The 14,020-nt window shown below is 45.2% G+C and overlaps 1 protein-coding gene across 1 annotated transcript in view; it reads left to right on the top strand.

Moving 5' to 3' along the window:
• The window catches only part of LOC132815113 (desmoglein-2-like), a 148,799-nt gene that overhangs the window by 120,394 nt on the left and 14,385 nt on the right, over nucleotides 1-14,020 (top strand). Inside the window, exons 9-13 of the mRNA XM_060823887.1 lie at nucleotides 706-891; nucleotides 6,544-6,812; nucleotides 7,209-7,354; nucleotides 9,002-9,214; nucleotides 11,002-11,232. Of these exons, the coding sequence (XP_060679870.1) occupies nucleotides 706-891; nucleotides 6,544-6,812; nucleotides 7,209-7,354; nucleotides 9,002-9,214; nucleotides 11,002-11,232 (1,045 nt within the window). The remainder of the gene's footprint in view (nucleotides 1-705; nucleotides 892-6,543; nucleotides 6,813-7,208; nucleotides 7,355-9,001; nucleotides 9,215-11,001; nucleotides 11,233-14,020) is intronic.

The following is a 14,020-nucleotide window of genomic DNA, read 5'->3' as shown; positions in this document are numbered from 1 at the left end:
CACGTTCTATCTAACTCCTTCTTGAAAACATTCAGTATTTTGGCCTCAACTGCTTCCTGTAGCAGAGAATCCCACAGGCTCCCCCACTCTCTGGGTGGAAACATTTCTCCTCAGCTCAATCTGAAATGGCCTACCCTGTATCCTTAGACTGTGATACCTGGTTTTGAACTCAGTGGCCATCAGGAACATCCTTTCCTGTCCAGTCCTGTTAGCAACTTAGTGTTTTCTGTGAGATCCCTCGCTCATTTTTTGTAATCTCCAGTAAACCGGTTTCTCACCAATCCAGACCCCGCCTTATCCCCATATTTCCCATGACTAACCCACCTAGCCTGCACATTCCTGGACACTTTGGGATAATTTAGCATGGCCAATCCACCTAACCCACACGTCGTTGGACTGTGGGAGGAAACCAGAGCACCCGGAGGAAACCCACACTCACGCCAGGGGAACATGCAGATTCTACACACAGTCGCCTGAGGGCGGAATTGAACCCGGGTCCCTGGCGCTGTGAGGCAACATTGCTAACCACTGAATCACTGTGTAGGTTAGACCAATGTGAATAAGAATGACTGATGGAAATGTATCTGCTATTTCCCACCATTCTAATCAGCTGTCCACTCCGTCAGAAGCCATTACAATATAACCACTGATTTGTTCCGAGAAAGTTATTTTCAGTTAAGCAAATTTTTATATTTTCTTTTTCAGTATGAAATGCATGTGCAAGAAAATCTGAAAAATATTGAAGTAATACGAATAAAGGTGACAGATAAGGATGAAAAGTTCAGCGATAATTGGGTGGCGCAGTTCGATATTATTGAAGGCAATGAAGCCGAATATTTCAGGATTGAAGTCGATAATCGAACAAACGAGGGAATTTTGATTGTTCACAAGGTAAAGTTGTAAACCACATTTACTTGACTTTGTTTCCTGGGATTTGAGTGTCAGTGTTAACGTTGCCCCATCCCTAATTACCCTTGAACTGAGTGGTTTGAGGCCATTTCAGAGTTAACCGTACTACAGTGGAGTCACATGTAGGCCAGATCAGGTAAAGTTTCATAACATCCTTCATACAGACCAGAACTGCTTGCAGTATTCCCAAAGTGGCCTAACCAATCCCATGTAACATGACCTCCCAACTCCTGTACTCAATACTCTGACCAATAAAGGAAAGCATACCAAACGCCTTCTTCACTATCCTATCGACTTGCAACTCCACTTTCAAGTAGCTATGAACCTGCACTATGAACATCCCCAGCTACCTTACCATTAAGTGTATGCCCGAAACATTAATCCTCCTGCTCCTTGGATGCTGCCCGACCAGCTGTGTCTTTCCAGCAACTCTGATCTCTAGTATCTGCAGTCCTAACTTTCTCCAAGTGTATAAACCCTGCCCTGATTTGCCTTTCCCAAATGTAACACCTCACATGCATCGAAATTAAACTCCATCTGCCACTCCTCGACCCATCGGTCCAAATGTGTGATGAGAAAGTGAGGTCTGCAGATGCTGGAGATCAGAGCTGAAAATGTGTTGCTGGAAAAGCGCAGCAGGTCAGGCAGCATCCAAGGAACAGGAGATTCGACGTTTCGGCCATAAGCCCTTCTTCAGAAATCATTCATGTGTGATGTCAGGAAACACTTGTTCAAACTAAGGGAAGTAGAAACTAAAAGTGGAAGTGCTACTGAGGCTGCAGTCAGCTGACCATTGCAAAAGCTGGGTAGATATTTAAGGAAAAGTGTTAAATTCTGATGAATGAACCAAGGTGTGTGGAGTTAAGATACAGTTCAGCCCCAATCTTGACAAAATGATGGAAGAGACTGAAGCTGCTGAAAGGCTTTCTCTTTTTTATTCCCATGTTTGTAAATACAACTGAAATAATAAAATAATATAATTTATAGCATAAATGGAGGCCATTCAACCGATCATGTCTGTGCTAGCTCCCAAAGTAGCTACCCAGCTGGGCCCAGTCTCCAGCTCTAACTCCCATGATGCCATTGAGCATTTCTATTCAGATTTGGTCTGAAGTTTTGAATTTCCTCCTGTTTTCAGAAACAAGACCAGACGTTACTGGAAAAGCTCAGCAGGTCTGGCAGCATAGAACATAGAACATAGAAAGATACAGCACAGTACAGGCCCTTCGGCCCTCGATGTTGCGCCGACCGAATCCTACCTAACCTACACTAGCCCAATAACTTCCAAATGCCTATCCAATGCCTGCTTAAATGACCATAAAGAAGGAGAGTTCACCACTGATACGGGCAGGGCATTCCATGAACTCACAACCCGCTGTGTAAAGAATCTACCCCTAACATCTGTCCTATACCTACCACCCCTTAATTTAAAGCTGTGTCCCCTAGTAACAGCTGACTCCATTAGCGGTAAAAGGTTCTCAGTGTCTACCCTATCTAAACCCCTAATCATCTTATACACCTCTATCAAATCTCCCCTAAACCTTCTCTTCTCCAATGAGAACAGCCCCAAGTGCCTCAGCCTTTCCTCATAAGATTTTCCTACCATTCCAGGCAACATCCTGGTAAACCTCCTCTGCACTCGTTCCAATGCCTCCACATCCTTCCTATAGTATGGCGACCAAAACTGCACACAATACTCCAGATGAGGCCGCACCAGAGTCTTATACAGTTGCAACATGACCTCAGGACTCCGGAACTCAATTCCTCTACCAATAAAGCCCAGTACACCATATGCCTTCCTCACAGCACTATTTACCTGGGTGGCAACTTTCAGAGATTTGTGTACATGGACACCAAGATCCCTCTGCTCATCCACACTACCAAGTAGCCTACCATTAGCCCAGTAATCCATCTTCTTGTTACTCCTACCAAAGTGAATGACTTCACACTTAGCTACATTGAATTCCATTTGCCACATTTCTGCCCAGCTCTGCAACTTATCTATATCCCGCTGTAACCTACCACTTCCTTCCTCACTATCCACAACTCCACCGACTTTTGTGTCATCCGCAAACTTGCTTACCCAGCTTTCAAGCCCTTCCTCTAGATCATTTATAAAGATAACAAAAAGCAATGGTCCCAAAACAGATCCTTGTGGTACACCGCTAGTAACTGCACTCCAAGATGAACATAGTCCATCAACTACTACCCTCTGTCTCCTTCCAGCCAGCCAATTCCTAATCCAAACCTCTAATGTATCCTCAATGCCATACCTCCGTAGTTTTAGCATTAGCCTACCATGGGGAACCTTATCGAACGCCTTACTAAAATCCATATACACAACATCTACTGCTTTACCCTCGTCCACTTCCTTAGTCACCTTCTCAAAGAACTCAATAAGGTTTGTGAGGCACGACCTGCCCTTCACAAAACCATGCTGGCTATCCTTGATCACGTTATTCCTATCCAGATGTTCATAAATCTTATCCCTTACCATTCTCTCTAAGACTTTGCCCACCACTGAAGTCAGACTCACTGGCCTATAGTTACTAGGGCTATCCCTACTCCCTTTCTTGAACAAGGGGACCACATTCGCTATCCTCCAGCCCTCTGGTACTATTCCCGTTGACAATGACGACATAAAAATCCAGGCCAATGGCTCTGCTATCTCCTCCCTAGCTTCCCATAGGATCCTAGGGTAAATGCCATCAGGCCCAGGAGACTTATCTATTTTCATCCTTTCCAATATTCCTAGAACCTCTTCCCTGCATATTTCCAGGCCATCCATTCTAATCATTTGTGACTCCATATTCACATCAGCAACAGTGTCCTGTTCCTGAGTGAATACTGATGAAAAGTATTGATTTAGTGTCTCTCCAATCTCCTCCGCCTCCACACACAACTTCCCACTACTATCCTTGACTGGACCGATACCTACCCTAGTCATCCTTTTATTCCTGACATACCTATAGAAAGCCTTTGGGTTTTCCCTAATCCTACCAGCTAAAGACTTTTCATGTCCCCTTCTCGCTTCTCTTAGCTCTCTCTTTAGATCCTTCCTGGCTACCTTATAACTCTCAATCGCCCCAACTGAACCTTCACGCCTCATCTTTACATATGCCGCCTTCTTCCCTTTCACAAGGGATTCCAATTCCTTACTAAACCACGGCTGCCTCACAAGGCCCTTTGCACCATGCCTGACTGGTACATACTTATCGAGGACACGTAGTAGCTGCTCCTTGAACAATCCCCACATCTCATTAGTGTTCTTCTCTTGAAGCCTGTTTTTCCAATCCACACATCCTAAGTCATGCCTCACTGCATCATAATTTCCCTGCCCCCAGTTATAACTCTTCCCCTGCGGCGCACACTTATCCCTCTCCATCACTAAAGTAAAAGTCACCGAGTTGTGGTCACTGTCCCCGAAGTGCTCACCTACCTCCAAGTCTAACACCTGGCCTGGTTCATTACCTAGAACCAAATCCAGTATAGCCTCCCCTCTTGTTGGCCTGTCTACATATTGTGTCAGGAAACCCTCCTGCACACATTGGACAAACACCGACCCATCTAATGAACTCGAGCTATAGCTCTCCCAGTCAATATCTGGGAAGTTAAAGTCCCCCATAACAACCACCCTGCTACCTTCACTCTTTTCCTGAATCATCCTCGCAATATTATCCTCTACTTCTCTAGGACTATTAGGAGGCCTGTAGAAAACACCTAACAGGGTGACCTCACCTTTCCTATTTCTAACCTCAGCCCAAACTACCTCAGATGGCAAGTCCTCCTCCATCGTCCATTCCACTGCTGTAATACTATCTTTGACAAGTAATGCCACACCTCCCCCTTTTTTTACCCCCATGTCTGATCCTACTAAAACATTTAAACCCTGGAACCTGCAACAGCCATTCTTGTCCCTGTTCTACCCACGTCTCTGTAATGGCCACAACATCGAAGTCCCAGGTACCAACCCACGCTGCAAGTTCACCTACCTTATTCCTTATACTTCTGGCATTGAAGTATACACACTTCAATCCACCCTTCTGTTTACAGGCACCCTCCTTCGAGATCACTGCATTATTCATAACCTCCCTACACTCAAGGTCCTGTACCCTAAAGCTACAGTCCAGGTTCCCATGCCCCAGCGGAGTTAGTTTAAACCCTCCCAAAGAGCACTAGCAAACCTCCCCCCAAGGATACTGGTGCCCCTCAGGTTCAGGTGTAGACCATCCTTTTTATAGAGGTCCCACCTTCCCCAGAAAGAACCCCAGTTGTCCAGAAACCGGAATCCCTCCCTCCTGCACCATCCCTGTAGCCACGCATTTAACTGCTCTCTCTCCCTATTCCTCGACTCTCTATCACGTGGCACGGGTAACAAACCAGAGACTACAACTCTGTTTGTTCTAACTCTGAGCTTCCAACCTAGCTCCCTGAAAGCCTGTCTGACATCCTCACCCCTCTTCCTACCTATATCGTTGGTGCCAACGTGGACCACGATGTGGGGCTGCTCCCCCTCCCCCTTAAGGACCCGGAAAACACGATCAGCGACATCACGTACCCTTGCACCTGGGAGGCAACATACCAAACGTGAGTCACTGTCGCCCCCACAAAACCGTCTGTCTGTACCCCTCACTATCGAGTCCCCAAGAACTATCACTCTACCTTTCTCCACCCTTCCCGTCTGAGCAACGGGGCCAGGCTCCGTGCCAGAGGCCTGAACCTCGTTGCTTGCCCCTGGTAAGTCATCCCCCCCACAAGTATCCAAAACGGTATACTTGTTCTTGAGGGGAATGACCGCAGGGGGTCCCTGCACTGGCTTCCTCCTCCCACTCCCCCTCACTGTCACCCATCTATCTTGAACTTTCGGAGTAACTACTTCCCTAAAGCTCTGATCTATGACCCTCTCTGCCTCCCGAATGATCCGCAGTTCATCCAAATCCAGCTCCAGTTCCCTAACACGGGCTTGGAAGAGCTGGAGATGGGTGCACTTCTTGCAAGTGTACTCAGCAGGGACGCTAATGGCTTCCCTCACCTCATACATGTTGCAAGAGGAACATTGCACTGCCTGCACTGCCATCCCTCTAAAAAGCTAGCTTTCTTTAAAAAAAAACTAAATGTAAAGAAACCAAACAAGCAAAACGCAGCACTTACCTGCTTGCCGCAACGGGTCTTATTATTTAGGTTAGAGGAGGAGGGCGGGTGGGAGGCTCTTCTGCCGAAGTGCCTCGGGTTACTCGCCTGCGCGTTTAAATAGAGAAAAAACCCTACCCAGGTAACCTAGCAACACAAGCCTCCGGGTCTACCCGGCGTTTTTAAAAAAAAACTTCTTAAATTTTAGTTTAAAAAAGTTAAAAAAAAGTTAAGTACTGAAACTTACAACTTAAATTTTTAGTTTTGTGCATCTGTGAAGAGAAACCACAGTTAACATTTCGGGTCCAGTAACCTTTCATCGGACCTGAGTTCTGAGGGTCAGTGGAGTCTGATTCCTCTGCACAGACGTGGCCAGACCTGCGGAGTTTTTCCAGCAACACCTGCTCTTCTTTCTGCTTGACAGCATCCGCGGTTCTTTCGGTTTTTATTTCTCCTGTTTTCACTGGGTCGCGATTACATTGCCTTCGCTTCCACCCTGTCCAGGAACTGAACTATGAAGAAATGGAAGAGGTAAATCTGTTAATTCGCATCCGTAACAAGGCACCATTCCACAGCTCCGTCTCTTCAACCAGCATCGTCAGGCCTATTAAAGTAAAACTCATTGTGGACGACGTGAAAGAAGGTTTTGAATTTCGACCCTCAAGATGGACGGTATCAGTGAAAGAAACTACCACTGGTACAATAGTCCATGAAGTGCTTGGAAAGTATCCTGCTGTTAGTGCTGACACTGGCAAGCAGAGCAAGATGACCAAGTAAGAATTTGGTTCTGTTGCCTTTTGTGTAGCTTCTGTTTAAAAAAAAATGCCTCTAGCCAAAAGTTCATCCGTATTTCACGGTATTTCATGAGGGGTGGCACAGTGGTTAGCACTGCTGCCTCACAGCACCAGAGACCCGGGTTCAATTCCCGCCTCAGGTGACTGACTGTGTGGAGTTTGCACATTCTCCCCATGTCTGCGTGGGTTTCCTCCGGGTGCTCCGGTTTCCTCCCACAGTCCAAAAATGTGCAGGTTAGGTGAATTGGCCATGCTAAATTAGTAAGGGGTAATGGGTCTGAGTAGGTTGCTCTTCAGCGGGTCGGTGTGGACTTGTTGGGCTGAACGGCTGGTTTCCACACTGTAAGTAATGTAATCTAATCTAATTTGCGACAGGTATGCCAAGGATGTTGACATAGCTAACTGGTTAGTGATTAATCCAGACACTGGGGAGGTTACCTTCAATGGCGTTCCTGATCGAGAGTCAAAGCATGTGATTAATGGGACGTACTCTGCCACCATATTGGCCATAAACAGCGAACGTAAGTGGGTAAAGAAATATTAACTCGAATTTTAACGTGTATCCATAAACAAAGGTGTGGAGGTGGACAAAGTCAGAAGTCAAACAACACTAGGTTAGTCCAACAGGTTTATTTGAAATCAGATAAGCCCTGGTTGCAGTGGGTGGCACGGTGGCTCAGTGGTTAGGACTGCAGCCTCACAGCACCAGGGACTTAGGTTCAATCCCTGCCTCGGGCAACTGTCTGTATGGAGTTTGCACATTCTCCCCGTGTCTGCATGGGATTGCTCCGGTTTCCTCCCACAATCCAAAAATACGCAGGCCAGGTGAATTGGCCATGCTAAATTGCCCCAGTGCATTAGGGGAATGGGTTTGGGTGGGTTACTCTTCAGAGGGTCGGTGTGGACTTGTTGGGCCGAATGTAAATCATCTAATCTGTTGGGCTATAACCTGGTGTCATGTAATTTCTGACTCAATAAACAGGTAAAATCATCATAGCCTTTCCAGACCATAAGCCACTCTCTCATTTGAGGGACAATGGGCAGTGTTTTTATCTGAGGGTGAACACACCTCAGGCGCAGGGAGAGGTAGAGAAGGAGAGTCCTCCATGCTAACCTCAGCCCGCAGGGGAATTGAACCCACAGTCAGAGTCACTGCCTGCATTACAAACCAGTCATCCAGCCAACTGATCCAACCAGCTCCCTTTAATATGCACTAATATGCTAAAATGAAATCAAATTATTACAGGTGATCGCAGATAAAAATAGAAAGTGCTGGAGAAACAGATCTCTGTGGAGAGAGAAATAGAGTTAACATTTGAGTCTGATATGACTCTTTTCTGTAACTTTAGAAAATAGTACACTCTTTAAATTCTATTTTTGCTTCGGTGGTATCACCATCTCTGACTAGCATTACTATCTCACCAAGGTTTATAGGATGGCACTAATTAAATCAGATATCTATTGATAAACTGGTCCAATAATATTAGATTTATGAATGGAAATGATTTAGAGATAGCTTTTGACAATACCTAGAGATGAAGCTGTGATTGTTTCTTGTTCCAGGTCCTTTAGAAAGGAATATTGTTGATACATTGTCTTGGAAACATGAAACCCTTACTGCAGTGTTATAAACAAGCATGGCGTATGTTTTAGCTGGTCAACTATAAGGTTTAAAATAAGTTTACTATCTTACATTCTCGAGGAGAAATTTGTTCCACGTGACACTGAATGTGTGGACTTTACTAGTCGCAAACTCAGCATTACAAGTCGATTGTTTAGGACTGAAGTGCAGAGAAGTTAATCCATCTAAACTGTTGTGAATCTTTCACTATATTTGAGGCTGGAGCAGAGAGACCCTTGGACCAGGCGTTGTAGCTGTCACTCTTCAAGCTCTTGTGATCAAGTCTCTTATTGACTGAAGAAATTCTGAGATATTGTCTGTTATGGAGTTAACTTTGTCCTTGTTTAGTGATAAATTGTCCATCTCTTTTATTGGAGATGAAATCCAGTCCACATTTCAGCCGCTGCATTGTGGACACCTCAAGAGTTTATATTCTTGTGTGATTTCATGACAAGTGTTTCAGGACATGTGTTTTGTCGCAAAGTGTGGTTTTGTAGTAAAGCTGAGCAATGTTTTCACTCCTCTGCCTTTGTCTTTCCTTTTGCAGGTCGCCCTGCCTCAACTTCCACAGGAACCATCGTTATTAGAGTGCAAGATGCTAATGACCATCGGCCAAACTTTGTGGATTTAAATCCGTGTATATGCAGCAATGCAAAGTCATTGACCCTCACTGCCTTCGATGCGGATGGTCCTCCATATGGAGCCCCTTTCCAGTTTAATCTAAACTCTAATAAGAAATGGAAATTGGGTCACACCAATGGTAAGACATGATGGTAACCCTAGTTTGGGGAGAATTATTTTTCTTAAAGAATTTTTGTTGGCTATCTTAGTGTAGGTGATGTCACTGGCTTTGCAAACTGTATAGTCCCAGGCTAATGCTCTGGGGACACTGGTTCAAATCCCAACAGAGCTGCTTGTGGGATTTACAATTCACTTTGTAAAATCTGGAGTTAAAATTATCCCAATAATGGTGCCCGCAAAACTATCACTGATTTGTTCTAAAAATGTATCTGGTTCACTCATCCTTTTCAGGAGGGAAATCTGCTGTCCTTACCTGGTCTGGCTTACATGTGACTCCAGACCCACAGCGCTTGGATTGACTCTTAACTGCCCTCTGACAAGCCGCTCAGTTCAATGAGCAGCTGGAGATGGGCCAGTTCTGATCTGGCCCTACCTGACGTGTACACAGCCCGTTGCAAAGACAAACAAAATATTCCCTCAGCAAACGCATTTGAATCCTGATCCTAACCCGATGGATTCCTAGAAACGTGAACACGTCTATTAGGAGCGAGAGTAAGACACTCAGCCCCCTGAGCATGTTCGGCCATGCTATAAGATGGTGGTTGGTCTGATTGTAACCTCAAATCCCTGCTTCTGAGTGGTATCTTTTAGTTTGTACGGACTCCCCATTCGACTGAAATGTCTCACCTCATTGTGCTCCATCGAGCTTTATCTGTCATCAATCTGGCAACTCTACCAACTTGTCAATGTCCGTTAGAAGTTTGTATGTTGTCCTCCTTACAATGCTCTGAAGTCTTGTGTTCTGTGCAATCTTTGAAACTGTCTACTGCACACCAAGATCACACCATTATATATCAAAAAAAACCCAGGGTCCCAGTACTGACCGCCGGGAAACGTCACCTAAAACCTCCCTCCAGCCTGGACAATATCCATTGTCTATTACTCTCTGTTCCCTGTCATTCAACCAACTGTGTCCATAACGCCTGTTTTATTCCATGAGCTCACCACTCTGTTGTGTGGCACTATTCCTACCTTTAATATAACATCTTAAGTGTTGGAACTCTGAATGATCCTTCAGTTGAGTGATAGAGAATGGCTCAAGTTCTTATTTTCATAACAATTTGACTTTTTGTAGGTTAAAACCAAAGTGAATTTTCAAACCTTTCATTCCATCAGGCAACGTTAGATTTCATGCTGAATACTCCACCTTGTCAAGATGGTTACATGTCATGAGTCTAACAATTAAGCTTTTAATTATCCAACATTTTACTTATGCATTTGTCATTAAGGAAGATTTTGATATAATTCTTAGGACTAAAGGGATCAAACGGTATGGGAAGAAAGCAGGAACAAGGGACTGAGTTGGATGATCAGCCATGATCATGTTGAATGGTGAAGCAGGCTTGAAGGGCCGAATGGCCTACTCCTGCTCCTGTTTTCTTTATTCCTGTGTAAATGTGAAAAGCCCTTTCTATTTATTTGTTCACAGATTGGGGAGTATTGCTAGCTAGACCAACCCAAACTGCCTTTGAGAAGGTAGGGGTGAGCTGCCTTCTTGAACCGCTGCAGTCCATGTGCTGTGGGTAGACCCGCAATGTCCCTTAGGGAGGGAATTCCAGGATTCTGACCCAGTGACAGTGAAGGAACAGTGATATATTTCCAAATGGGGATGATGGGTCACTGGGAGGGGAACCTGCAGGGGGTGATGCTCCTATGTAACTGCTGCTCTTGACCTTTGATGTAGTAGTGGTTGTGTGAGCAATGCTATAGGCCCAATGACTAACACTTTCAATCCTTTCTTTAAAGCAACTAGCATGCAGCTGATTCCCATCGGAGATTTGTGGCCTGGAATATTTACCGTACCAATATCTATCAAAGATAACGATAGCAATGGACACCTGGTAAACCTCAATGTTCATGTCACTGATTGCCATGAGATCAACATGTGCAGAGCAGAGAAATTATTCCAATCACCAAAGGCATATCTCGGTGGTGCTGCTGTGGGTCTGATGGTGCTGGCCTTACTGCTGCTCCTGCGTAAGTATGAAACGACTGATAGCCCACAGGCTGTCATTGTAACTCAGTGCGCCAGACCAAAATTGATCTTTCTGTGGCTGAGTTTCAAAACCATCATCCACTGGCTTGTCCAATCTCACCACTCAGAATCAGGCCGCTCAACCCATCATATCTGTGCTTCCTCTTTGAACAATCTTTGTAGTTCGTCTTGCTCCCCCCACCGTTCCACAAATGTGTCCTTCTCAAAGTGTTGAAATCCAGCAAACTTTAGAATAACCAGGAGTGTGTTGGTTGATCAAATATTCCAGTTAATCAAGAGGTCCATAAAATCTGTGTAAAAACACACACAAAGTAACAGAATGCAGGGGGTATACACATCACTGTTAGACCTTATTCTACGTAAGTCACTTAAATAAGTGATACACATGCATATATTAAATATTATATAATTGTAAATCACAAATAACAATGCAACTTAATCTTAAATAATCCTTAGCAGCAAGCCTTCTCACTCACACCCTCGCCTGACCACTCGGAGATGGCCACAATGCAATAAACCTACAGTATCTCAAGAGCGCCAGTTCCACCTTGGGCAGCATGGTGGCACAGTGGTTAGCACTGCTGCCTCACAGCGCCAGGGAGCGGGGTTCAATTCCCGTCTCGGGCAACTGTCTGTGTGGAGTTTGCACATTCTGTCCGTGTCTGTGTGGGTTTCCTCTGGGTGCTCTGATTTCCTCCCACAGTCCAAAGATGAATTGACCATGCTAAATTGCCCGTAGTGTTAGGTGAAGAGGTAAATATAGGGTTGCTCTTTGGAGGGTCGGTGTGGACTTGTTGGGCCGAAGGGCCTGTTTCCACACTGTAAGTAATCTAATGGATGATCAGCCATGATCATGTTGAATGGTGAAGCCTGTTAAAACAAACTTTGCTGTATTTTCTGAAACTTCCTGTTGCACCTACTCCCCCATTCTTGATCATTCCAACTTAGTCATAGAGATGTGTAGCATGGAAACTGACCCTTCGGTCCCAACCCAATCTAGGGTTGATGCATATTGTGAACTCTCGACCTGCTTTGTCCCCACAGGACAAATATTCCAGGCCACAAATCTCTTTGGCCTTCCATTGATCTCACCCCTCTCCTCCCACCTCAGCACTGGCTCCTCTGCTATTGAGCCGACTGCATCCAGAAGAACGTCCAGCGATGGTTTCTCTTCACCCTCCTGCTCAGCTTGAGGGAAGCAATGGCCTTGACACTCAGCGAGTAACCCAGAGCAGCGTGCTAATCTTCCAAAGTTACGAGTTCAAATCCTCTTGTGTCAGGCAGTGGTTCTGAAGGAGTTAAATGTTTGTGTAAAACTGAGCTCCATCCATCTGACAATGTCACATTGTCTTTAGTTGGAAGCAGTGTTGAACATAGAACATAGAAGGATACAGCGCAGTACAGGCCCTTCGGCCCTCGATGTTGCGCCGACCGAGTCCTACCTAACCTATACTAGCCCAATAACTTCCAAATGCCTATCCAATGCCCGCTTAAATGAACATAAAGAAGGAGAGTTCACCACTGATACGGGCAGGGCATTCCATGAACTCACAACCCGCTGTGTGAAGAATCTACCCCTAACATCCGTCCTATACCTACCACCCCTTAATTTAAAGCTATGTCCCCTAGTAACACCTGACTCCATTAGCGGTAAAAGGTTCTTAGTATCTACCCTATCTAAACCCCTAATCATCTTATACACTTCTATCAGATCTCCCCTAAACCTTCTCTTCTCCAATGAGAACAGCCCCAAGTGCCTCAGCCTTTCCTCATACGATCTTCCTACCATTCCAGGCAACATCCTGGTAAACCTCCTCTGCACTCGTTCTAAAGCTTCCACATCCTTCCTATAGTATGGCGACCAAAACTGCACACAATACTCCAGATGAGGCCTCACCAGAGTCTTATACAACTGCAACATGACCTCAGGACTCCGGAACTCAATTCCTCTGCCAATAAAGCCCAGTACACCATATGCCTTCCTCACAGCACTATTTACCTGGGTGGCAACTTTCAGAGATCTGTGTACATAGACACCAAGATCCCTCTGCTCATCCACACTACCAAGTAGCCTACCATTAGCCCAGTAATCCATCATCTTGTTATTCCTACCAAAGTGAACGACTTCGCACTTAGCTACATTGAATTCCATTTGCCACATTTCCGCTCAGCTCTGCAACTTATCTATATCCCGCTGTAACCTACCACTTCCTTCCTCACTATCCACAACTCCACCGACTTTCGTGTCATCCGCAAACTTGCTTACCCAGCTTTCAAGTCCTTCCTCTAGATCATTTATAAAGATAACAAAAAGCAATGGTCCCAAAACAGATCCTTGTGGTACACCGCTAGTAACTGCGCTCCAAGATGAACATAATCCATCAACTACTACCCTCTGTCTCCTTCCAGCCAGCCAATTCCTAATCCAAACCACTAATGTATCCTCAATGCCATACCTCTGAAGTTTTAGCATTAGCCTACCATGGGGAACCTTATCGAACGCCTTACTAAAATCCATATACACAACATCTACTGCTTTACCCTCATCCACTTCCTTAGTCACCTTCTCAAAGAACTCAATAAGGTTTGTGAGGCACGACCTGCCCTTCACAAAACCATGCTGGCTATCCCTGATTACGTTATTCCTACCCAGATGTTCATAAATCTTATCCCTTACCATTCTCTCTAAGACTTTGCCCACCACTGAAGTCAGACTCACTGGCCTATAGTTACTAGGGCTATCCCTTCTCCCTTTCTTGAACAATGGGA

The sequence above is a fragment of the Hemiscyllium ocellatum genome, chromosome 4, assembly GCF_020745735.1.
Source record: "Hemiscyllium ocellatum isolate sHemOce1 chromosome 4, sHemOce1.pat.X.cur, whole genome shotgun sequence".
NCBI lineage: Eukaryota > Metazoa > Chordata > Chondrichthyes > Orectolobiformes > Hemiscylliidae > Hemiscyllium > Hemiscyllium ocellatum.
This window is presented reverse-complemented; position numbering and strand designations above follow the sequence as displayed.